This window comes from Cladosporium halotolerans (assembly GCF_011745625.1).
Source record: "Cladosporium halotolerans strain TM138-S3 chromosome Unknown Sca21, whole genome shotgun sequence".
Classification (NCBI taxonomy): domain Eukaryota; kingdom Fungi; phylum Ascomycota; class Dothideomycetes; order Cladosporiales; family Cladosporiaceae; genus Cladosporium; species Cladosporium halotolerans.
In genome coordinates this window covers 134,878-157,457 of record NW_027191472.1, presented here as the reverse complement: position 1 = coordinate 157,457, position 22,580 = coordinate 134,878, and the positions used below count along the sequence as shown (strand labels likewise).

Here is a 22,580-nt window from a genome sequence, read left to right as displayed (position 1 = left end):
CAACATAGAAAACCCCCCGAAGACAAGAGCTGCAAGCCCACGACTCATCTGCCGTGCCCGAACGCCACAAAGACGGCATTCATGGGCATCCTTCCAATCCCATCAACCCTCTCAGGTACGCGAAGGACGCCGGCCGAAGCCTCACCCGCCTCGCCTCATCTTCCACGCCGCCAAAACACGGCACGGAATTGAGGGACCTGCGCGCAGGGCATAAGCGTGAAGACCCAAGCGAACGCCCGATCCGCGCAGGGTCCCGCGCGCCGATCCTGAAGGATTGCGCCTTCGGCCGACCGGTCGCCGGGGAAGCGGTGCCGAGGGCTCCTCGTTTGCGTGGGGGCCGGGCGTTTCAGGGTTCATTTTTTGGCGCTCCGCGGGTCGTGGGTGGATGGTTGGATGATGGAGAAAGATAGTAGTGTGATTATGGAGTGATGGGCGAAAATTGAGGTGTTAGGGCTTCGGTGGGAGACGTTGGTACGGCCGATCGGAAACGGGCGTTTGGAGGGTTCCGGAAGGATGTTGCGAGGTGTCAATTCTTTGGGTCAACGGCAGGCCAAATGGCGGGACACTGGAGTCGTCCTCCGGCGTTGGACACGTCTGAGGCGCTTAGATGCCGATGCTAAGCTCATGTTGTGCGACGTCTATCGTGGTGGCGCTTGTAGGCCGCAATTGCTCGAAACTAAGTCCTGCCACGCCGCCGCGGCTTTCGTGTTGGGATACGAGAGACCGGGTGCTCGAGCTCTGGGGGGCCACGAGCAATGCACAAGGTCCTAGAATTTAGCCTGCTAGGAACAAGGTGGACGGGCTTGCATCGAAGGTCCTGGTAACAGCATAATCCCAGCCACCAGGGACCGCGTCTTCCTTGCATCGGCGTTGCTACCTGAGGAAACATGGCATTCAGACAAATAAAAGGTTACGTTATACAAAACCGTGAGAAGATTGACGCTTTCTGAGCCCTGTCAAGTGAAAAATCTATGACAAAGATACCCATCACGAATATATGTCGGGTTTCGAGATCACACTGCGTCGCTACTTTGAAGATATTGGTGCCTCCAACTCGATTGGAAGTATTGCGCGCATGGTATTACAGGTAGCACAATGGTACATTGAACATCGACCCATCTCTTAGTTCCTCGTATGCGACAACTAACAGTAGAAGCATTATAACTGCATGACACCTTACGTTGCAAACTTGAGCTTCCAAGCTTCGTTTTGCCCGAGCTGCCAATGACAGCGTCTCGCCTAATCACCTCAGTCTACAATAGCCCTGATCAACTTCACAAAATACCAAACATTGTTGACACTGCTGCAGTGAATTACGTGCACTTTCCGTCTTCTGTTCCCCCTTACTTCCTTCTTATCCGGGCTCTTCCAGGCACATACGAGTCACAAGACACCAGTCCCCCAGACCATGGCACGTACAAACTACGGAGTCAAACCACCGTTTCAACACCAAGCCAACACCCCTAAAGCTTACCCACACTCTGAGCGCACCTTCCTCCAAGTGAACGCCTCCATAGACGGCGACAATGTCCAAATTGCTGAACTGGCCAACGCCGACTCCGAGCTGCTCATGGTGCCCAAAACCTACGAAGATCGCAACGATGTCGGCGAGGACGCAGAATGGCGTACAGACGACGATGGCGATGCGGGCAGGTGCTGGAAAACGACCTTGATCTATCAGCACATCGGGCATCATCCGAACGTGGTCCGGTAAGACAATATGTCTTGTTGCAATCTCCTCTTCTTGCACATCTGTCTGTCAAAATCCATTGCCTCAGGTCACTGATGCAAATGCAGCTTCCTACGGCCAGACGAATGGACATGGCTGCCCGTCCTCGCAAACCCAGGCGGACCGAACCTTCAGAAGTTTCTCGATTCCAACCGGAGCGAGATGTATGACCAGCGCGAGAGTGGCACAGTCGACAAAAGCACGGCTTGTGCCCGAGCCAAGCGATCTCGCCTGATATTGGTCTACCAATGGGCCCTCCACCTTGCGAGCGCTTTAAAGTTCATCCATAATTACTCATTCGAAGAGCCGGCTCCCAAGATCTCTATCGCGTTTGGAGACCTCAGAGTCGAGGACTGCTGGCTCGATGCATCAGGAACCTCACTATTACTTCTGGGATTCCTGCGCTCGAGTTGTCGCACGCGTAGCTCGCCTCAGCACATTGGCAATATCGGCCTGAGTGGCAGGGATTTCCAACCACTTGGGAGGCGCGGTGTTCCTTCCTTGCAAACTGATGTGTTTTACTGGGGCTGTGTTGTTTACGAGCTCATGACTGGATACTGGCCTGGAGAGGGGCAGGGGTTGGCGCAGGAGGAGATGGAGTCTTTGGTCTCTAGGCGAGTGTGGCCAAGGCTTGAATCAGAGTATCTTGGAGATGTGGTAACGAAGTGTTGGACAGGAGAAATCGCAAGTGCGGTGGAGCTTTTGTGTGCTGTTCGAGAGGCTATGACAGAGTTGGGAGTCATGGTTGGGGACAATGACGAGATAATGGATATTGCTCTTGATGGCATGACTATATAACTTGCCTCATGTATGGAACTCACACACGAAAGACGTCCGGTGCGCCATTGCGTAACCGAGGCTCGTTCCGCCTACAGAACGGATCAGCAAGATTGAAAACGCTTGCTTCAGTGTATTGGTGCTGAGTGGATAAAACCCTTGGTAGCAAGACCGATGGAACATTGTTTGCCGGATGGCCTAGTATGTCTTCCCTATTTAATCCAGAGAGTCCCCAGATATGATGTCCGTCTTCGTGTGAGCTGTACTGAATGCGATTGGCAGTATCGACAAAGCTGTTTACACAGGCCACTGTTGGCCCAGTCCTCCAGATAGCGAGATACCGGAAACTGCGCCTTCAGCCTGCGTCGAATGTAGGCGCTGCAATTAGCGTAGGTGGTCGGATGATTGAGCTGTACTACCACTCCTTGCGGAAGTCTGTTATGATATGATTATAAGTAGAATGGAAATTGATACATTAAGGGAAACATTTTGTTGATTCAGTTAGGACAGTTAGGAGCATGAACATATTCTCGACACGATTGTATTCTTCTGAAGATTCTCACAGAAACTACTGGCCGATGAAGTACTGCTTGCTCTTCTTCTTCAACTCCAGCTCCTTCTTCTTCACAAGCCTGCTGAACTCGTCAGCCGCAGCCTTCTTGTCAAACTTGGCCTGCTCCTTCCACGCAGCGCGGTTCAAAGCACGACCGGTGAGAGGCTTGTTCAGGAAGTCCTGGTGCTTGCGGGCGCTTCTCGTACTGGCGCTGGGGCCCTTGGTGACGTTGGCTTTACCGGCGGAAGGCATGCTGATCAATTCTGGACTCCGTGACCGTGTTTGAGGTAAATTTTGTTGCTTGTGTTGTGCCGGTGATCGCTGAACACCGGTGATGAAGCTTGAGTGACTTGGTTGAAAGGCTACAGAGGTAGGCCACCAGCCACAATATATGCACCAAAGGGGTACGGGCCTTGAGGTCTCGACACTGCCTCTGTCTTTGTTCGACAATCAATGCCGTTGATAAAACGCCTTTATCAGTATCCACGCGCATGTAATTTCCTTTGTTGTTGCACTGGTTGTGTCGCAAGCAGCCATTGCATTGACTGGTCTTTGTATTACAACGGGCAGCTTTAGACGGAACACGAACAGCTCTCGGTGAACGAGTGTCTTTGTTCCAGGAACCCTCGATTGCTAAGAATCCAAAGAGTTCAGATGTATCGGTTAGGAGTAGCATAACAACACAGTGTATTGCGCCCCCACTCGACCTTTGGTGATCTGCCATATTGAAATATGATGGCATCCGCAGAAGTTCCTGTGCCGTGCTTTTGGGGAAGAAACGTGCTCACAGCCGCGACGATAGCAAAGCCGTAGCGGATGGTGAATTGACAAACGTCCCACTCAAGAAGCAATGCCATTTGAGAGCCCGGTAAAACAACCAAAAGTGCCACGCCGATAGCACGAGCCATTTAAGATCAGCTCATTGCTGTAGTATCAGGCCGTTTCACTATAGACTGCTCAAATATGAGGGCCGCATATCTAGGCGGGAGCTCAGTGGGATCAAGGGTGGCAACACCGTGTGACTCTCGAACTCCACTTCCGTCATGCATGGAGGTAGAGCTAGACTGAACACTGGTGGTCGAGGCACTGTCGCCAGTATGATACTCGCCAGTGTGATCCTCTTCTGCGGTGCTGGCTACCAAGCTCTTCGGGCACCGTGTCCGCTGTATGTACGTTTTCTCCTCTGACGCTCGGAGATCGAAGGGTTACATCTGATCGCAGCTCAGAAAAAACAGTTACTAGTGTAGAGCACATTGTTCGCATGCGATCCGCAATCGATACCGGTGCCGACACCAGTAGTTTCATTAGCGGTATGCAGATTCAAACGACGTCCTTTCCGATGCCCTTGGGACTCCTCTTGAGGCTTGAGATTCTGGAAGCGCAAGTTCGCTGTCGCATAGCTTCCAAACTACACAGATGCGTTGTACTGAATGAACATACATCTGTTGGCGTTAGAGGGCACTGGGCGACTAATGTCATTTACACAACGGTGACAGTGCGTGCAAACCAAAACTCATCTTGATTAGCATGGAAGTATGGAGAACATTTTAAGGGTACCTCCAATACTCTCATGAAGCGTATGCGTTCCCTGGGTAATTCGCCGGATATCAGCTCAGGCGGGCCAATCCCTCGGGTGATGGCAATAAGCTATATATTATGACAGCATGCCATGTCAAACACATACGACCATAAGTCAGTGAAAACTGGGCATCCCGTCCGCTCTGCCATACATAAGCACTGAACCGGGCGACTAGTACTAGAGTGGGTGACCATCTGGGAATCCCGCCTGTTGTATGTTTTTTCATTTTTGATGGCATAAGGTAGGCTCCTCGATTTTGCCAGTCCTCATGTCGAAGCTTTTGTGCAAGATGAGACGGGGCTCTGTTTCAGCAAAAGGTGACAACGGCAATGGAAAAAGGCAGAGCAATACTTGAGCGGATACAGGCCGTAGTAGCTTTAGCTCAGATTTGATGCTTCCACTATCTGCATTGGTTGAGGTGCCAGAATGTGTGATTCAATGACAGGCTCCGTCCATGATGACAAGGATTAAAATCACGTTCTCGGCTTGAGTGTGTATTTGCTAATCTGACTGCTAACGTTGCCCCCACAGTAACCGATCACTTTCCTGGACTTTGTTGATTGCTTTGCAAGGGTACTCTTGGATCATGAGGCGTTCCGATAGCGTACTCAGGAACGTCCAACTCCTCGTAGCTGACAGCCGTGCTTTCATTCCCGCGATCCGTATACAGCAATACGGCCACCGCAGCTGTCCATGCCCACATGCCGAAAGCGATCGGAAGCAAAGTCTCCGCGTTAGACAGTATGATCGTGAGTCCAAACACTCCACCACTGCAGCTGCTTCCTCGAGTGACTAGTCTCGACCATGGTCTGCCAGTGTATCGATAATTCATGACAAGCCAGAGCAGGCCGGCGAAGAACAGTAGAAAGGCGAATGCGATGACGAGCCATCCAATCTCGACGTTGTGGGGACTGTCGTTCTTCACCATTCCCCAGGCGGCGACAGTGCAGTGCGCAGCGGCTGCGGCCATGACTAAAACGCCATACAAACGGTCATGCCGCGTGATAGGGTGATAGCTTGGAACAGCCATGGCAAAAGTGCGAAGAGAAGGTTGTTCGAAAAGAGTGAAGAAGGTGAACTGACAGGCCAGTGCAGCCTCATCCACAAGGGTGCAAGATATACCTGTCGTCCTAAAAACTTGGAGCTTCGGGGAGCTTTGGCATGAGCTTAGTCACTTAGTAAGCCAGAACCGGCGTTGGGAACGATCGTCATTCGGATCCTCGCAATTATCATCCACCGATTGGCACGGCAAATCCCAGCGACTGCAATAGCTGACTCGGCCTTATGTTGCAACAAGTTGAGGTTGAGGGAGTAGTGGATCAAAGTCGTGGAGACAGACTTCAGCCGCACGAGACCAGTACGCCAGCTGCATCACGTGTTTAAAGCCAAGCGAAGCTTACTGCTTAGAAGCCACGCTAAGCGGAAGGCTTTGCCGTAGCCAAGACCCATCCTTGCGGCGTTGCTTCCTCCTCATCTACATGCCGTAGCTTAGTCACTCTACTCGAGGCGAAGCTCTGATCTTCTCGAAATCGATATGATACCTTTTGAGCATGTGCTATGGAGCAATTATCACAGAGATCAAGGAGCCACATTGGCTCAAGCGGCTAGGTGTCAGCAACGTTTCTCTTCGGCCGCCAGTATGTTCAAATGCTTTCTATCTGCATTATTAGTCAGGTCGATTTGCCTGGTTGAACATCGGTATACACGGCTTTCTCCGTCTGAAGGATTCGGGCAAGCATTGTTCACCAACATGTTCGTATCCAATGCACGCGAGTCGATCACAGCTCGTGGACTGGGTCTCTCTTATTCGCGAGGTTCGCCTGAACGTGGCAGTGAAGCGACCTGACGAATGGCCATCAAGATCAATGCTTTCACATAGGCTTAAGCTTTGCCCGTGATGCATGCCTCTACTAGTGTGGAAGAACCAAGGAGTTAGCATGCCTGTGACAGCGTGGCTTCCACCACAATGGCGAGCGTCTTCCATCTGGGTTGCTGAACGAAGGAAGTAGCGTGTCCTCGGTTGCAGTGATAGGGATGCAACATTGATACGATGCAGATCCAGCAGAGCCCACAATGGATTGGGCGAACGATGCTTTGAGGCGAGGAGAACTGCCGTGCAGAAGGGTATAAAGGTTCTGTCATCCAGTGCGTCCGGTGAGCTGACTCCTCCATAATCACACAAATCGCACAGAACGCGCGCTGTCATTCTTCTCAATATGTCGTTCGAGAAACCCCAAAAATATCAGCCTCTCCAAGGCTGGGAGCCAAACGTTGCTGCCGAATTCGCCCTCGAGGTGCGACTCGATCGTCTTGAAAAGAGGCTCTTCAAATGGATTCGTTTCATGGCAATCGCATTGCTAATCTCGTTGCTCATTGCCGTTTGGGCTCTTACCTACAGCTTCATGGTCAGTACATAGTTATCACCCGTTGAGACAATCCAAGACGTCTGACTCTAGTAGGGCAATGGCACTGTCGACACTTATGCGCCCTCTCCCATGACCACGGATGTCTCCGTCATCCCAGATAAGTCCGTCGGCTACCATATGCACGACAAGCGTTTCGGCTGGTTTGCTGCCATCAAGCTCGGCTTTTCGATTGCCAACCTGGGTTTCTCTCTGTACGGCCTCTACAAGTCTTGCAAAGGCTACTCCGACACTGGCGATTCCGGATCGGGTGTTCTGTGCGTCTGGAGTGCCATCAGCACGGTGGTGACTCTCGGTGGAATGGGCAATGCCGCCCTGGGCAAGCTGGCCGAGAAGGGCAGAGAGGCTGGCGACATCGCCGCACAAGGTATCGAATTGGCTGATCTGGGCGCCGCCCTGCCTGGTAGCAAGGTACGCCTTCCCACACTCTCCTCATCCTGGCCCGTCAAACTTACTAACAGCGCCGGTGATAGAAGCGCAGCGAGCTCGACCTAAACGAGATCCTCGGCCCCATCTTCAACAAGACCGACTACAACGCGTACGCCAAATCCGTCTTCCCCGAGCTCGACTTCGAGCTGCACGGCTGGGTGTCGGCGAACAACACGCGCCACGGCCACCTGGTGCCCGAAGGCCACACCGTCTGGCCCGTCAACACCTTCACCAACCACCACGGCCACCGCTTCCACCACATGGCCGTCCCCGGCTTCGCGCCGGGCCACACGCGGCACCGCATCGGCTTCGCCAGCCCCCCGAGCACCAACGGCAGCATCTCCAAGCGCGCCTGCGACGGCTGCTTCGAAGACGAGTACTTCACCGAAGGCGGGCTCGACTGGACCGCCTGCGACGGCGGCGACACCGAGCACCTGAACGCGGGCGACTTCAACCAGATGGAGCCCGAGATCGAGTGCTACGTGACCGAGGACGACCTGAAGAACAACGCCGGGCTGGAGTTCCAGGTGTACGACTCGACGAAGCACGAGACGCTGGGGGCCGGGTCGATCGCGGCGTTCACGGCGGACGGCAAGACGTATCTTCAGAATATGGAGTATTGCCCCGCGGGCATTGTGCAGGGGGGGTGTGGGGCGACGAAGGAGAGTAGTGGGTAGAGGGCTGTCGTGACGATGACAAGGACGCGATGCGGAGGGGTTTTGAAGCGTGCGAGGTGCTCCGCTGTGGCTGGTCCGGAGTAGATTGATAGAGCACGATAGCTAGCGCCAATATATGACCATGCGGCAGGAACAACGAGGAAGACGGTACCTCCAAGCGTCATTGCTACGCCCGATGCCCGAACGCGCGCGGGAGTCTACAACGGCGAGTTGAGCTTGATGATTGGCTCGAACCTCACCCACGATAGCAGGATCTCAGTCTTGGCGTTGATTGATGGATCAACGGTGAACGATGCGCGGCAACGCTCTCTTGATGTTCGCGGGTCCCAAAGTTCAAGCGCATGGTTGTGACTTGCTTGCGAGCATGCCGACGATGTCAGTGTATTGAAATAGTGGAGGGACAAGGCGAGCTAAGCATGCAAGAGGATTACGCATTGGTACAGTCTATAGTCTCTATAATATATCTACACACGAAAGGTTTCAACAAAAGATGGTGATCAGCTTGGTCAATTAGTAGACCTCGGTCTGCAGGTAGGCGATCTCATTCTTCCTGTAATCGTCCTTCTCGACATACGTCAAACCAGTGCGGTTGACGTCGAAAACGATGTTATCCGGCTGGTCGAGCGTGTACTTCGGCCAGGTGGTAGCGTTGTACGCGTCGTCGTAGTTGGGCTCGGTGTCGTGCATGAAGTGCACCCACATCTTGCTCATGAGGTCGGCGAGCTGCACGAAAGTCTCGGGCTTGCCGTCGAACTCGCTGGAAGAGACGTCGTTGAAGACGAAGGCGACCTCCTGGAAGTGCGTCGCGCCGCGGATCGCGGGGATGCCGTTGACGTAGACGTTCCAGATGTAGGAGTAGACGTCGAGGCCGGCGCCGGCGTAGGTCTCGGCGAGCAGGCGGCGTCCGGCGTGCTGCTGGAAGTCGCCGGCGAAGGCGGCCACACGCTTCCACTGGAGGCCGAAGGGGTAGGCTTCAGGGCGGCCGATGTAGGAGGGAGGGATGCCGACGGCGGGGTCATCAGGGTAGAGGGTGGTGAGCTCGTCGACTTGGGAGCTGTTCAGGCTGAAGCTTGCGACGTAGTCCTGGAACTGCTCGGTGGTGTTGATGCCTTGCTTTCCGTAGGCGGTACCCTCGTCGTGGTTGTTGCCGAGAAGCAGAGGGACGTGAGCGAACTTGCCTGCGGCTAGGAGCTCAGTCGCCTGTGCAGTGATGAAGTCGCCATCAATGACCGCACTAAAGAAGGGAATCTTGACGTCGGATGGGGTAGTGCCGTTGAAAATAGCGTTCAGAGCCTGCCAAGGCACCTCACGCAAGCAGTCCAGATGGTCATCAGCCGACGAACAGTTGGTCTTCTCGACGACGTAGTCGAAGTACGGCTGCCACTCTTCGGCACCGACAAACTGTGCGACAGGGCTACCACTCTCAAGGATGGCGCTGCGGAACAGGTTGTCGTACTTGCCCTCGTAGCCGATGAGCTGCATGCCAAGGGAACGAGCACCAGCAGATTCGCCCCAGATAGTGACCTTGTCAGCGCTGCCACCGAAGGCGGCGATGTTGTCGTGAATCCATTGGAAAGCGAGACGCTGGTCCTTGAAGGCGACGTTTCCGGCGCCAGCAGCGTCCATCTCCTCACTGAAGAGGAAGCCCCAGTACGAGAGACGGTAGTTGATGGAGACACCAATGATCGGCTTGCCCTCCTGGACTGACTGATCGACAATCTTCGAGAGGTTGTACCGGGAGTCGGAAGAGCCACCGGTCACATAGCTCTACAGACGGTCGTCAGCAACTAGTTGTGATTGTAGGATCCACACTGAAGACTTACACCACCGTGTACCCAGATGCCAACCGGGAGGTCATCACCCGGCTGAGTGCCCTCAGGACGAACCACGTTCAAGTTCAAGCAGTCCTCAGAGAGAGGAGTGTCAAGGCCGAGGGTGTCCGCACCGTAACCAATGCAGGAGTTGCCGTAGGCAGTGGCATCGCGAGGCTCCTCAAACGCCTCGGTAAGAGGCTTTGGCGACGCAAAACGCAGGGAGCCAGTCGGCGGCTGCGCGTAAGGAATGCCGAGGAAGAATTCCTGCGCGTAGTGCTCGTTGCTCACACCGACATAGGTGCCATTGGCGAGATCGACAGACGGTTCGCAAGAGTCGGTCTCAGACTGGGCCAATGCCAAGAACGGGAGGAGCGCCAGAAGCGCTTTCAGCTGCATGGAAGGCATGTCGAAGGTCTCTCGCGGCAGGAAAGCGTGTCGATCGGAGAGAAGGAGAAACAAAAACCACGTGTGAGAAAAAGTAAATGACTTAATGCTCGCACATGAGCGCTCAATAAGGTTGACTGGTACTGCAATCACGCTCCGGGTCAACTGCGGGTCCACCTCAGACAGCGAAAGTGTCACTCCTTGCGGCGAGGAAGGCCGAAGGCGGCTGGCACGACAACACCTCCACACTCGGCGAGGCTGTCACGCTCTATTCTCGTCTCTGTCGACGAAGTTGAGCCCGTCGGCGATAGCGGAGGGAGGGCTCTCCCGTCGGTCCCCTGAGGCGTCATCTCCGCCATGGGGACGGCTCGTCAGCAACGGCGAATGAAGAGACGACATGAAGACATCGCGATCTTGGCAGGGCGAACGAGTGCACAAAGCCAGGACAAGGCCGGGACGGGATGGAGTTGAAGAATCCTTCCGACGGTAGAACGCCGGCAGCCAGCCTTCCCCAAGCGCGAAGGCCAATCATCAGGTGGCCTCCCCACGGTGGCGGGCTGCCGACCGCGGGCGGCGTGTCAGGGGCGTTGAGGGCTCAGCGAGAGTTGCGATGGTGGTGGAGGCTCCGGACGACGATCTTCAGAATTTGGACATCTTCCCGAAAAGTCGGGCGCTCGGCGAGACAGGTGGAAGCGAGGGAGACCGGTAAGTCGGCATCTGCACTGATTCGCGCTGCAGCACGCGATCCGCCTGTGAAGATCACCAGGGCCCGCGAGTTCTGTCCGAAGGCGGACTGCACCACGCCGACGGGGACGTCAACAAGCACCACAAGACGCCGAGAATGTGCGGTCGTACCATCATCTGGACAAGCGAAGCACCAGGCCGAATTCTGGTAGGCGGAAGCTTAATTGCTGGTTGGCCTTCGGATCAGAGTTCAGCGCAGCCCAACCCCAATCCCGCATGCTTTCTCGCTTGCACGAGTAAATGCGCACTTGAGACGGCGGCCTGCGCCTCCCGCGTCCAATATGAACGCAACGAAGACGCAATTAACCTGACTCTGTCAAAACCTAAAGCGGCAGGAAAGATTGGCGAATCTTCTCGGGGTAGGGCTGTCTCGCTTCCTATTCCGCACGGCTAGCCTGCCAGTCGATCATCGTCGAATGTGGTAATCCACGCGCGGCTGATCGCCGGACGAACGACTTGAGTTTGTTCCATCTCTACCAGCCTGAAGTCTTTTTACCTGACCGGGCACACGGAATTGCGCTTAGCACGGGGATGCGGGAGGCATGCCACTCAGAACGAGAGTGATCTCCAATCGTTCCCCCATAACATGAACGGTCCTTTGCTTCATCCTGTTCTCTTTGCTGTTTCACCAATAATCCACAATGGCTGAGGAACGAGGCACTCGGCTGATTGCCGTCTGCTGGTCGCTGGTCGCCGCCAGCGCTGTCATGCTGTTTCTTCGGGTGTACTGCAAGCTATGGCGACGAAGGGGCCTGTGGTGGGACGATCACTTTCTGATCATCTCATGGGTAAGTCGCAACATGGACACAGCACCCTTGCAAGGAAACGTTGGCTCTAACTCGGCCGTGCTTCGTTCTACAGTTCTCTCTGGTCATCGCCGTTGCTCTCAACACATACATCGTTTCACTCGGCTTTGGCTCACACATCTGGACCATCAGCGATGAGAACCTCAAGAAAATCAACCTCGACACCATCATCGTCGCGGCGTTCGGCATCATCTCGACGACAACGGGCAAGACCTCGTTCGCCATCACTCTTTACCGCATCACCGAGACCAAATGGATGAAGTGGTTCCTCATTTTAGTCATCATCACAGTCAACCTCTTCCTGAACTTCGTGTGGATCTTCGGCCTGGCCAAATGTACTCCATTCGCGAGAGTCTACGACAAGAGCGTGCCCGGAACCTGCTGGGATCTCCAACGTCTGGCGAAGTTCCAGCTCTTCGCAGCTTGTAAGAACACACACGCTCTGCGTAAGAAAGCTGAAGCTCACGCAATCCACAGATTACTCCGCAATCCTAGACTTCGTCCTCGCTTTCCTGCCCTGGCAGGTGCTCATGGGTCTCAACATGAAGCTCCGCGAGAAGATCGGTGTCGCCGTGGCCATGAGCTTGGGTGCAGTGTGAGTGAATATCTTAGTGTCATAATGCAACCTATCTGTTACTGACCTCAACCAGCGCCGGAGCAACCGGCATTGTCAAAGCCGTACTGGTCGTCTCGATGACCGATCCAGACGTCACGTATCAGCGCGTCGACCTGACAATCTGGACGCTCTCCGAGCCCGCCGTCACCATAATGGCCATCTGCATCCCTGTCCTGTACGTCTCCCCACCCATCCCAGCTCCCTCCTCAATCCACAAAAAAAATGCAAAGGAACACAATTAACACCCTTACCCAGCCGCTCCCTCTACCGCGAAATCAAAACCTCCAGCCAGCGCAGCAACACCTACCGCGACAAGTCGCGCCTGACCTCCAACGAGCCGCACACGGGCACGCACGGCTCGAGCGCCGACGCGCGCAAGTCGTCGCGTGTCCTCGGCTTCAGCGCCAAGTACGGCCGCGAGCACGTCAACGTCATGTCGATGTCCGACTTCCGCGAGTCGCAGGAGGCGCTCAAGGACGTCGAGAGCAACTCGAGCGAGCACGATGTTAGTAATGGGGGCATCATGAAGACGGAGGAGTACAGGGTGCGGATGGAGAGGGTGTCGAGCGAGGACAGGGGGTTTTCGGCGACGACGCCGCCGACGGATGTGGAGATGGTGCCCATGGGGAGGCCGCATCATCACGCGAGGTAGAGGGGGGGTTTCCTTTTGTCGTGTTGGGATGAAAAGAAAAAAGAAGCACAGTACATATGTAATTGAGATAAGAGCGGACGATTCACGAACGCCGTCGACACCGAAGATATTGCTCGCTGCGTTCGCTTCTTCGACACACCCGGTGATGTTCGAAGAGCCGCCACCAGCAAACGACGTTAACGCACGATGGTCCCGCAACGAAGAACAATCCAAGACCAACAGAGATCATCCTCGAGCGCCTGGAGGTGACCTGTTCGCCCTCGCCATGGATTCCTACCCCTGTCCTCCCAACTGGGAAAAAGTGGGTCGTATCCTTTCTCGCGAGGTCCACTGATCGACGACATCACGAACGCATCTGCAGATGCCCGTCCGGCTTTGTTCCGGGCGACAGGGCATGGGGACAGGCCGGATCTGCACGGATCGCTAGATCTTCAATCGACAAGGGCTGCTTGTCGAGATGCTAAGACTTCGCTGTCACGGCAGACACTGACTGCCAAGACAAGGCATCGACACAGCGTAGAAGATCGAAACGGCGGGTCCTGGAGCGGGAGAAGACTTAAGGTATTCAACGGTGGTCTTGTGTTATCTACACTACGCCCGTAACTCTACCTCACATTCGATTCAAGCTTCCATCGACTCGAGGTCAGAAACGAGTGACTCCAGCTTTTGCAGTGTACTCACGACCCATTAGGTATGTCGCCTAACGAGACTTATCCTTTTCACCATGCTACGCCGCTCTCTCCCTTTCTCTTCCCTTGCTGTTATCGAGCCGGATCAGTGCGCATGCGCCTCCTCCTTGTGGACATCATGGCCAGTGTGATGCAGCGGCGAGTGGCCACGAGGAGCTGGATGCACGCCGATGGGCTCATTGACGGCAGTCATCCCACTGGGCTTCATTCCGAACAATCAGCATTATGCAGGCTTGCGCGTCCACTAACGATCGAACTCACATAATGTGGCTGTGCAATCTCAGCCGCCGCTTCTTCCTCAGGCTTCTTGAGCCCCTTCTCAAGATCTTGCTCCGCAACAGGCTCCAGAACATGCAACGGAACCGGCATGGTCTGCGCACCAGCAGGCACCGCGACGCTAGAATTGCTGATCCCGCGACGGTGGCCTAGGACGCTCTCGCCTCGGAGCGCGATCGCCGTCTCGATCTCGAGGACTTTCACGGCCTTGTACAAGCCTGCGGCGAGGATGCTGCCGAGTAGAGGCCCGATCCAGTAGATCCAGTGGTAGCCTGGGAAGTGGTGTGCGGCGACGGCGGGACCGAAAGAGCGTGCTGGGTTGAGGGAGGCGCCGGTGAAGGAGCCGCCGACGAGCTGGGCGACGAAGAGCGCGAGGCCGATGCCGATTGGGGCGATGAACTGGCATTTTCGATCAGGGCGGTCACTTCCCGAAGTGTTCGGCGACTTACCGTCCCCTTGTTCTTCTCAGCGGCCAACATGAAGACCGAGAACACGAACGCAGCCGTGAGCAGGACCTCAATGACTGCACCACATTATCAGTCCAGGCCTTCCCACACATCGAATCGCGGCATACTCACAAAACCCCCTCACAACCGACGTCCCACTCCCCAGCAACGTCTCCGCCCGAATCCTGCCCGGAAACAACCCACTCACCAACCCAGCAGCCGTCATCCCCCCCAAAACCTGACTCCCCACAACCCAAATCCCCCTCTTCCAATGCATGCTCCCAACCAAACACATCCCAACCGCAATAGCCGGATTGAACAGCGCGCTCGTGACGCGGAAGAAAACCCACACACTAACCGTGAACGCGAACGCCACGCTGAGCGCCGCGTAGAGCAGGCTCGCCGTGGAGACGAGCGGCATATCTCTCGTCAGCGGGTTCGACGGCGAGAGTACGGCGGCGGGCGTGAGAGGCGTGAAGGCGACTTGGCAGCCGGCGAGGGCGAAGAAGAGGAAGAAGGTCGTGCCGAGCCATTCGGCGAGGAGGGCGACGAGGGTGTCGAAGAAGGCTTCGGGGATGGGGAGGGAGAGCGTTTCGCGGATGGAGCGTTTTTCGGAGTAGGTGGGCATTTTTGTGGGGAGTGGAGCGAGAGGTGAGGAACGTTCGGAGGGTGATGGAGTTGGGGTTAGGGGAACGAGTGGGTTTGCCGTGGATGTGGTTGAAGGTTGTACAGAACGAAGTATTGAACGCCGAGATTGATTTTGTTCCTAGTCGAAGGAAGGAACATTTTGGCAGGCGCATGTGCCGATTGCCACTTGCACAAACATAACGGAAGGAGCGCTCCAGGCAAGGCACTTTTTTTCACGTGAAAGCGGGCTTGCGAAGACGAAGTAGATGTTTCATCAAGATTCATTATTTAATCTATGTGCAAACGGCACGCTCTTCGTAGTCATGCCAGAGCCGAACAGGCCGAGATCAATTCGGCGGGATATAAAACGTCGTCAGTCGTGAAAGAGGCCCAAAACGGCCATGCCTCCTCCGGAGAATGCAAGAAATAATGAAAGCAATCAAAAACGCCATCCCAATGCTATGCTGTCCCAGTGCCATGCCATGCCATGCGTTCTCATCGCAATTAATCATAAACATAAATCAGAGAAAAAAAGTCAAATTATCGTCCACGTCGCTCGTCTTCATCAAGCCTGCCAGCGCGTAGGCTTGCCGCGAGGCGACGGGCGCGCAGCCCGGGCAGCTCTCGCAGCTCTCGCAGGTCGTTCGGACCTCGTGGACCTCGTGGCCCTCGTCTCGGATCGCGACGATCTGCTCAGACGGTTAAACTTATAAGAGCTGGATCTGGATGGGTATTCATCCGAATTGACCAACCTTGAGCCACCACAAAGGGAGCCGAGATCCGCGGTCGGGTAGAAAACTCGGGGCATGCCGCCGCTCATTGGGACTGGAATGTGGCTCAGCTCGTCGGAGGTGAAGTCCGTACAAGAGAAGAGCTCGGTGACGCTGGAGCCGGAGGGGTACCAGGATCGGATCTCTTGGGTGTAGTTGGCGCCGGAGGAGCCTTTGTTGGAAAAGACCGTCAGGAGTTTGGCCTTCTTGACTGCGATAGTCGAGTCGTCGGTGTAGACAATGTTCGCAGGGGTGGTGAGGAAGCTAGGGTCGTTGCGGATGGCGTTCTTGCGAGCGCCGTTGAGCTTCTGAACGAGCTTGTACAGCTGAGAGTCGGTATTGTAGCCGGAGAACCAGAGAGCCTCTCGGTTGTAAGGATCGTTCTGTCCGCCACGGGCGTCGTAGTGCTGCTCCTGGCCTTGGTAAAGCACGGGAATACCGTCGGCAACCATGGTGTAGGTGATGACGTTGCTCGCCTGTGCAATGTCGTGGTTCAAAGCAGGGAAGCGCGGGTTGTCGTGGTTCTCGCTGAAGGATCCAAGCAGAGAAATGTCGTTACATGTGTTTTTGGTCTCCTCGATCTTGTCCGCGAGATCTGAGATGCTGCCACTCGTGCTCTTGAAAGCGTTGATCAAGGGGAAGTAGACAGGGTAGTTGAAGACGCCAGACATGTAGTTCTGGTACTCGCAGACAAGGTCCGCACCGGACTGGAAGATCTCGCCGAGCATGTAGGCGTTACCTGCAGCAGCTCGGAAGCTGCTCCAGAAGCTCTTCTCAACCTGCAACACAGTGTCGACTCTGTATCCGTCGATGGAGTAGTTTGCGGTCAAGCTCGAAATCCACTCGCCATACGCGTTGCGAACGCTTTGGCTAGAAGTCTTCACGTCAGGCAGCGTCACTTGTGTGCCACCTACCCAGCATTCAGTGAGTTGAGCCTGCAAAATGGGTTAGCAGCATGTTCAGGAAAATGCAGCGATATGGCAGCTGTCGATGGCAAACTTACGCTATCCTCAAGATTGTTGTAGTCGATCTCGCAATACGGTGTGTTGAAGTCGTCCTCGCTGTTGAAAGGGTTGAATTGCGAATAGTCAACGCTATCCGGTCCGCCATTCCAGCCGAAGTGGTTGACGACAATATCAACCATCAGGTACTGCTTCGTTGTCAGCAGATGTCGTAATCAAAAACCGTGATAGAGACCCACCATTCCGCGGCCATGAAGAGCCTGAGCGAGCGCCTTCAGATCGTCCGAGGTGCCGAAGTGAGAGTTGACATCGTACAAATCTTGCTGCCAGTAGCCGTGGTAGGCCTCGCCGTAAGCCGTCTGGCCCTCGATGTTCTTGGTGACCGGCGAGATCCAGACAGCGTCGAACCCCATGCCTTGAATATAGTCCAGTCGGTCAATGATTCCTCTCCAGGTGCCGCCGCAGTATTGCCCGCTGCCGGTATCACATGTTGCGGTCGTGCTGCCGTCAGGTCGGGCGAAGCGATCAGTGAGGAGCTGGTAGATGCTGCGGCTTCGCCATTCTTCGGGACTAGCAGCGAGAGCGGGCGTTGAGCAGAGTGCCAGGCTCAATGCGCTCAAGATAGCTTGTGAGTACATGATGTGTAATCGGGTTGCGAGTCGTAAGCCAGTGCCAAGTGGAGCTGTACCAACAACGGTACTTAGAAGTCAGTGCCGTTACCGGTCGTGACCGTTGAAAGTCCAAGGTCACCCTTGCAAGCGAGTAGTGAGGATGAGAGAGGAAGATGATCGATGGAACGACAAAACAATGTCTAGGAGAGATACTTGTCCTTTTTATCAAAGTACCTGCCTTCCGATTTCACGTGTCTCCGGCCCTTGCGCGGTCACGGATGACCAGGGTGGCAGGCGTCTGCATCACTTGCGTACTAGGGAAGAGCTATTCGGCCACATGTATCCGCATTAGCTTTACGACGGCTGGAGATCAGGAAAGGCAGAGCTGGCGCCAATCCACACCTCAGACCTAACTTGGCACTTGTCCTGCGCAAGAGCACAAGGGGGTATCAGCGCTTAGCAGGACGGGCCCGACGCAAGGCTGGGAACGTTAGGAGGTCTTGCATCTAGGTGCGTCCGAGCGTCAGACGGTTGCCACGCACGGCCGATCTCAGCGTTCGCGCATACCAGCAGACGACGTGGCGGTAGCATGGGCGTAGCAACGGTCTTCACGGACCACATTTTGCGTTCTTCATGAGGGAGATCTGCCAATGAGCGAGGGCGGATCTGCGTTTGGTGGCGGCCGTTGGAGATCCCGCTATACCAACCTCGAGTGTTGTTGTTGAGGCTGGATTGCGCATACCGCAAGCGGTTTAGGTGGTAGCAACGCAACGGTTTTCGAAACTTTGATTTTGCGCTCCTCAGCACATTCTGCCGGCCACGCATGAGGGGTCGATTGCGACGAGTGCTCGTGTGCTGCATGTCATGCCGTGCGTTGATTGCGTCGTTTCTGCTAAGCAGGGTGTTCGGTTGCATGAAGCCAGCCAGTCCACGGGGCTGTCTCAAAATGTCTCACTGCGGGTTTGGCTCAGAAATGCCGGCCGTCGTCGCCATAGCGGGAAAGGGCTGGGCCTTGAATCCTTAGCAGCCTCCCGACTGGACGCGAACAAAAGTCGGCAGAGATACTGCTACACGCGGGCGCCGGCGCGTGTCACGCTGTAAGCGGTATGCCAGGTTCGCTCGTGCCGCGAATGGTCAGTCTCCGGTCGCAGGTGACAATATAGCCGCGTCAGTAGTCGGGCGGTAGCAGCGCGAATCGTGCTAAGGCAGAGGCACAGCCAATCGGCCCTCCAAGACAGTCGTTCAGCGGTATACAAAAAAGAAGCAAGGGGCGTAGCAGGCGCCACGGAGCAGTGCCGGTCGCATCCTCCAGCCGGGCAATTTCGCCTTGGTCCACTCACAGCCGGATGCCGCCCGGCTGAGGCCCGACTTCACCTCCTCCTACTCAGGCCGCCGGCATGGTACAAATACACGATACAAGTACACTTAGCCGTCGCGGTATGCCTCTTACACGCGTATGCATGCGCTCGCCGCGCAGACAGACGGCATCGTCAACGTCAGCAGCGATCCGAAGGAAGCAGGTGACAAGACTTGAAGACAGAGGCGCTAGACTCTGAGCAACAGTGCCGCAAGGCGTGCAACGGAGAAGCGTCGTCGAAGCCTCGAGCGCTACCCGACCACCTGTTTGCCCGCGTGTTCCACGCAGCCTTATGCCCTCGCTTGACTGGCTGAAGCAGCGGCATGTGCTTCAGTGTGGTTTCACCCGAGGGATCGTCGCCCACATGGGAATGACATGGGAGTGTGAGCTTGGTGAGGGGAAAAAGCTGCTTGATCGCCAGCCGGGGTGCATATGTGCGTTAACGTAGGGCTCGTCACACGGCTGGTCACCCACTAGCGGACGCCGCATGCCTTGCGTGTTGCGGGGAATATACATCTGGGCCGTCAATCGAGCCTTTCAGCCGCTGCTTGCGCAATCTAATTCTCATGCTGAGCACGGAAAATTGAGGAAGAGACCTAGTCGTTGTGATTACGCGAGGACCACTAGGTTCGTTCCGTCAAGTCGCAGGTGGCTACGCGAGGGAAGATGGCGGCGAGACGGGTCTGAGACAGGGGTCTCAGAAGTAGTGCAGCGTGTCGCACGTTGCGTGTAGTTGCACAGCGTCGCTACTCCCATTACATGGATGACGGACGGTCACAAGGGCATTTGGAAAGATTTCTTGTATTTCGTTTTGGCCGAGCGAACTGCGGTAGAAATTTGAGAACATAAGCTGCGCCAGAAACGCCAAATCACACGCTATGAATTCCGCCACAACGCTGCAGGAGAGACAGAGAAAAAAAAATATGCTGCCAAGAGCGATGAACGGCTAAAGCACCCATGCATGCAATCACAACTAGCGGTCACGATCTCTTTGTGAGCACCGGGAACGCTCTTTGGTCGGTCCGGACACGTATGGTGATGCGGTCATTCATTTGCCAGGTCAAGAGACATGGGTTAGTCGATCCTTGCTCCATGTCCTTGAATGGACAACGCAGCGCTCGCCGACAGAAGCTGCAGAGGATGAAGTTGCTGCGGACGACTTGGACATGACTCGGCATTGTCGATATGCGTCAGACCGCCCCAGTACGAGGAAATGAACGCAACCCCATGGCTCACGGGATATGGAGATCCCATTTCACAGGATCGATGCAAATCCTACGCGACACATGATCATTTTCAACCAGCCTGACCCTGGCAGCACAGCGCTGCGCTTTCATCTTTGTTGGTAGGAGTCTACATGCTGGTAGTGTCGCGGTGAATCAGAGTATCCAGGTCTTGGTGCTCTACGGTAGCCGTCGCTTCTGTCGCTGCCGCCAGTATCAGAGCGCTCTCTTTCGATCCGCCTGCTGGTGGCCGGAGGGGCCTGCCTGATCGGTAGATCCATCTGGTGGTGATTGGCGCTCTGAGCGCTGCTCGTCCGGATCGGATATGCTGGCCTTGCCGTAGGAGGTGCAGAGCTTCCATTGATGCCGCCTGCCGAGGATGTCCGCTCGGGCGGCGGTGCAGCATTGGAAGCGTCATCACTCCGAAGGAGCTCCTTCGTCGCTGGGCTGAGCGGGGGACCTAGATGGCTCTTGCGGTTCTGCTTCTCCATCATGCTGACGGCCCACTGGCGGAGGTCGACAGGCGTACGCTTAGCGGCTTGCAGGAAAGGATCCGCGTCAAAGAGCTCTCTCGGCGTCGGACGTTCGTCAGGGTTCTTCATCAAGCACTTTGCAATCACGTCCTCGAGGATCTGCGGGAAAGCGTCGCTCTTGGGAAGCTTTGGGGACGGCTCGAGGACGATCTGCTGCAATAGATCGAGGATACCCTGAGGGCCAGCTGCCTCATCGTCATCCTCGCTCTCGATGCTGAAGGGGAATTTGCCGATCGCCAACTCCATCAGGGTCAAGCCCACACTCCACACATCACTCTTGACGGTGTACGGGCTACCCTGAATTCGCTCAGGTGCCATGTATGTGCCTGTGCCGACGAACGTGTCTGCAACACTGTTTTCCAATTCACTGCTCACACCGAAGTCACAAAGCTTGATCTCTCCTCTGCTGTTGATCAAGACGTTTGACGGCTTGATGTCGCGATGCATGATCCTGTGTGCCTGGTAAAGGTAGGTAAGACCACCGAGAACGGCCTCTGCGATCTTTCCAAGGACGTCGACGCGGACAGGGCCGAAGTTCTTGGATATGCTGTCGAGCGATCTAGACAGAGTCAGTGATGGACTTCCCTGAAGAGTTATCCTGTGCAATCTTACCCAACATCAGCGTATTCCATGCACATCGTCACATCCCCCGAGTCGTTCATGAACGCTCCGTAGAACTCGACAATGTAAGGCGAGTTGCACTCAAACATGATTTGCAGCTCCCGCACGATCCGTTTCCGCACCTCTTTCTTCGCCTCCACGTGGATAATCTTGCGTGCCATGACCAGATTCCTGGGCTTGTGCAAGACCTTGCTCACTGTGCCGCCGTTTCCTGCTCCAAGGTCTCTTAAAACCACCAAGTCCTCGCTCCGGAGATCAAGCCTGAACTCCACGCCGATCTCCAGCGTGTCCGCCCTGTCGTTATTCGGGTTGCCCAGGCTGCCCGGGACTTGGGAATCTTCGGCGGATGGCGCTGGGGCCTTTGGTGCTGCGTTCAGCGCCAGGCCTTTCACGTTCTTGCGCTTCATGGTCTTCGCCTTGAATTGGTCCGACATGATGGCAGAGAGTGTGCCGCTTCGCGCGGCGGGCGGAAAGCGGCGGGGGTGTCGAACGGTTCAGGGGAGAGTCGTGTGGACGCGAATGAAACCAAACAGAAAGACGTCGCTGTTGGGACGATCGCTGTGGAGGTGAGTCTGAGCGTGTCCGGTTGCCAGAAGTTGGCTTTGCTAGCAGTTGAGCTGCGTTCTCACGTTCGTATGAAAGAGGGGTGCTGGTGTTCAGCTGAAATATGAGGCTTGATATTGGTCGTCCACGATCTGCCGCTCATAAGTCCAGAGCCAGCAGGTAGTGGAGACAGCGTTCCTAGGCAGTAAAGCTTCGGGATAGGGTGTTGGCCGCAAGGATGGCCGTGTTTGGCCGTGTGGAGGGGGAGTGGGCTTTGACTTTGAGCCTCGTTCGGCCTCAGGGCTTCAGGGTTCGGTGGTGGCTCCACGGCCCGACGGGGATTGCACCGTAATCGGCCAAAGCTTCAAGAGCGAACCAGAGATTATGTCTGAAGAGGAGTGAAGTTATGGAGATTTCGCATCTAGTTGTGACGTTACTGACAAAGCATTCTTTCTCAGGGGAAGGGTTGCATGACAGCCCGACCACAAAAGCTCCACTGCTGAAACCCGTCCCGTTTCGGCCTCAACAGGAGATTGCCAAGCTGCCACTATTGGTGGCTTCAAGTTGCCTGACGTGAACCACTCTTCATGGCAGGCGAAGAAATAGATCACAGCGTCTCGGAGCTTAAGAGGCCTTACGCTGCTTCGTCCTTGTTTCACCGATACTTTTGAACTTGACCTGCTGAAGCTGTCTTCGCTTTTACGTGGACAAAGCCCAATCTCCACGCATCCGATGAACT

At 55.4% G+C, this 22,580-nt stretch overlaps 6 protein-coding genes across 6 annotated transcripts; 2 read left to right on the top strand and 4 right to left on the bottom strand.

Moving 5' to 3' along the window:
- Positions 1-1,223: 1,223 nt before the first annotated feature.
- On the top strand, positions 1,224-2,527 carry WHR41_06451 (uncharacterized protein; the record flags this gene model as incomplete). The annotated part of the gene is made up of 2 exons (XM_069375056.1): positions 1,224-1,710; positions 1,798-2,527. The coding sequence occupies exons 1-2, from the start codon at positions 1,409-1,411 to the stop codon at positions 2,525-2,527; spliced, it is 1,032 nt and encodes a 343-aa protein (XP_069228306.1). The 5' UTR covers positions 1,224-1,408.
- Positions 2,528-8,577: 6,050 nt separating this feature from the next.
- On the bottom strand, positions 8,578-10,478 carry WHR41_06450 (uncharacterized protein). The gene is made up of 2 exons (XM_069375055.1): positions 9,991-10,478; positions 8,578-9,934 (listed from the first exon to the last, which is right to left on the bottom strand). Exons 1-2 carry the CDS (start codon positions 10,384-10,386, stop codon positions 8,678-8,680), a joined length of 1,653 nt encoding a protein of 550 aa, XP_069228233.1. The 5' UTR covers positions 10,387-10,478; the 3' UTR covers positions 8,578-8,677.
- A 967-nt stretch (positions 10,479-11,445) lies between these two features.
- Positions 11,446-13,663, top strand: WHR41_06449 (uncharacterized protein). Its single transcript, XM_069375054.1, has 5 exons — positions 11,446-11,897; positions 11,971-12,340; positions 12,393-12,510; positions 12,566-12,706; positions 12,787-13,663. Exons 1-5 carry the CDS (start codon positions 11,751-11,753, stop codon positions 13,181-13,183), a joined length of 1,173 nt encoding a protein of 390 aa, XP_069228202.1. The 5' UTR covers positions 11,446-11,750; the 3' UTR covers positions 13,184-13,663.
- Positions 13,664-13,739: 76 nt separating this feature from the next.
- WHR41_06448 (uncharacterized protein) lies at positions 13,740-15,222 on the bottom strand (the record flags this gene model as incomplete). Its single annotated transcript, XM_069375053.1, has 4 exons — positions 13,740-14,074; positions 14,134-14,547; positions 14,598-14,671; positions 14,727-15,222. The coding sequence occupies 4 exons, from the start codon at positions 15,220-15,222 to the stop codon at positions 13,958-13,960; spliced, it is 1,101 nt and encodes a 366-aa protein (XP_069228219.1). The 3' UTR covers positions 13,740-13,957.
- A 564-nt stretch (positions 15,223-15,786) lies between these two features.
- Positions 15,787-18,160, bottom strand: WHR41_06447 (uncharacterized protein; the record flags this gene model as incomplete). Its single annotated transcript, XM_069375052.1, has 3 exons — positions 17,193-18,160; positions 16,995-17,141; positions 15,787-16,926 (listed from the first exon to the last, which is right to left on the bottom strand). Exons 1-3 carry the CDS (start codon positions 17,589-17,591, stop codon positions 15,787-15,789), a joined length of 1,686 nt encoding a protein of 561 aa, XP_069228256.1. The 5' UTR covers positions 17,592-18,160.
- A 1,546-nt stretch (positions 18,161-19,706) lies between these two features.
- Positions 19,707-22,023, bottom strand: MST7 (Mitogen-activated protein kinase kinae MST7). Its single transcript, XM_069375051.1, has 2 exons — positions 21,290-22,023; positions 19,707-21,236 (listed from the first exon to the last, which is right to left on the bottom strand). The coding sequence occupies exons 1-2, from the start codon at positions 21,730-21,732 to the stop codon at positions 20,255-20,257; spliced, it is 1,425 nt and encodes a 474-aa protein (XP_069228255.1). The 5' UTR covers positions 21,733-22,023; the 3' UTR covers positions 19,707-20,254.
- Between the last annotated feature and the right edge of the window lie 557 nt (positions 22,024-22,580).

Bases quoted from the DNA above. Each gene is read 5' to 3' on its own strand.
- WHR41_06450 (XM_069375055.1), bottom strand. From the start codon at position 10,386: ATGCCTTCCATGCAGCTGAAAGCGCTTCTGGCGCTCCTCCCGTTCTTG. The intron at 9,935-9,990 runs GTAAGTCTTCAG...GACCGTCTGTAG, and splicing joins GCATCTGGGTACACGGTGGT to AGCTATGTGACCGGTGGCTC.
- WHR41_06449 (XM_069375054.1), top strand. From the start codon at position 11,751: ATGGCTGAGGAACGAGGCACTCGGCTGATTGCCGTCTGCTGGTCGCTG. The intron at 11,898-11,970 runs GTAAGTCGCAAC...TTCGTTCTACAG, and splicing joins ACTTTCTGATCATCTCATGG to TTCTCTCTGGTCATCGCCGT. The intron at 12,707-12,786 runs GTACGTCTCCCC...ACCCTTACCCAG, and splicing joins GCCATCTGCATCCCTGTCCT to CCGCTCCCTCTACCGCGAAA.
- MST7 (XM_069375051.1), bottom strand. From the start codon at position 21,732: ATGTCGGACCAATTCAAGGCGAAGACCATGAAGCGCAAGAACGTGAAA. The intron at 21,237-21,289 runs GTAAGATTGCAC...GACTCTGTCTAG, and splicing joins ATGGAATACGCTGATGTTGG to ATCGCTCGACAGCATATCCA.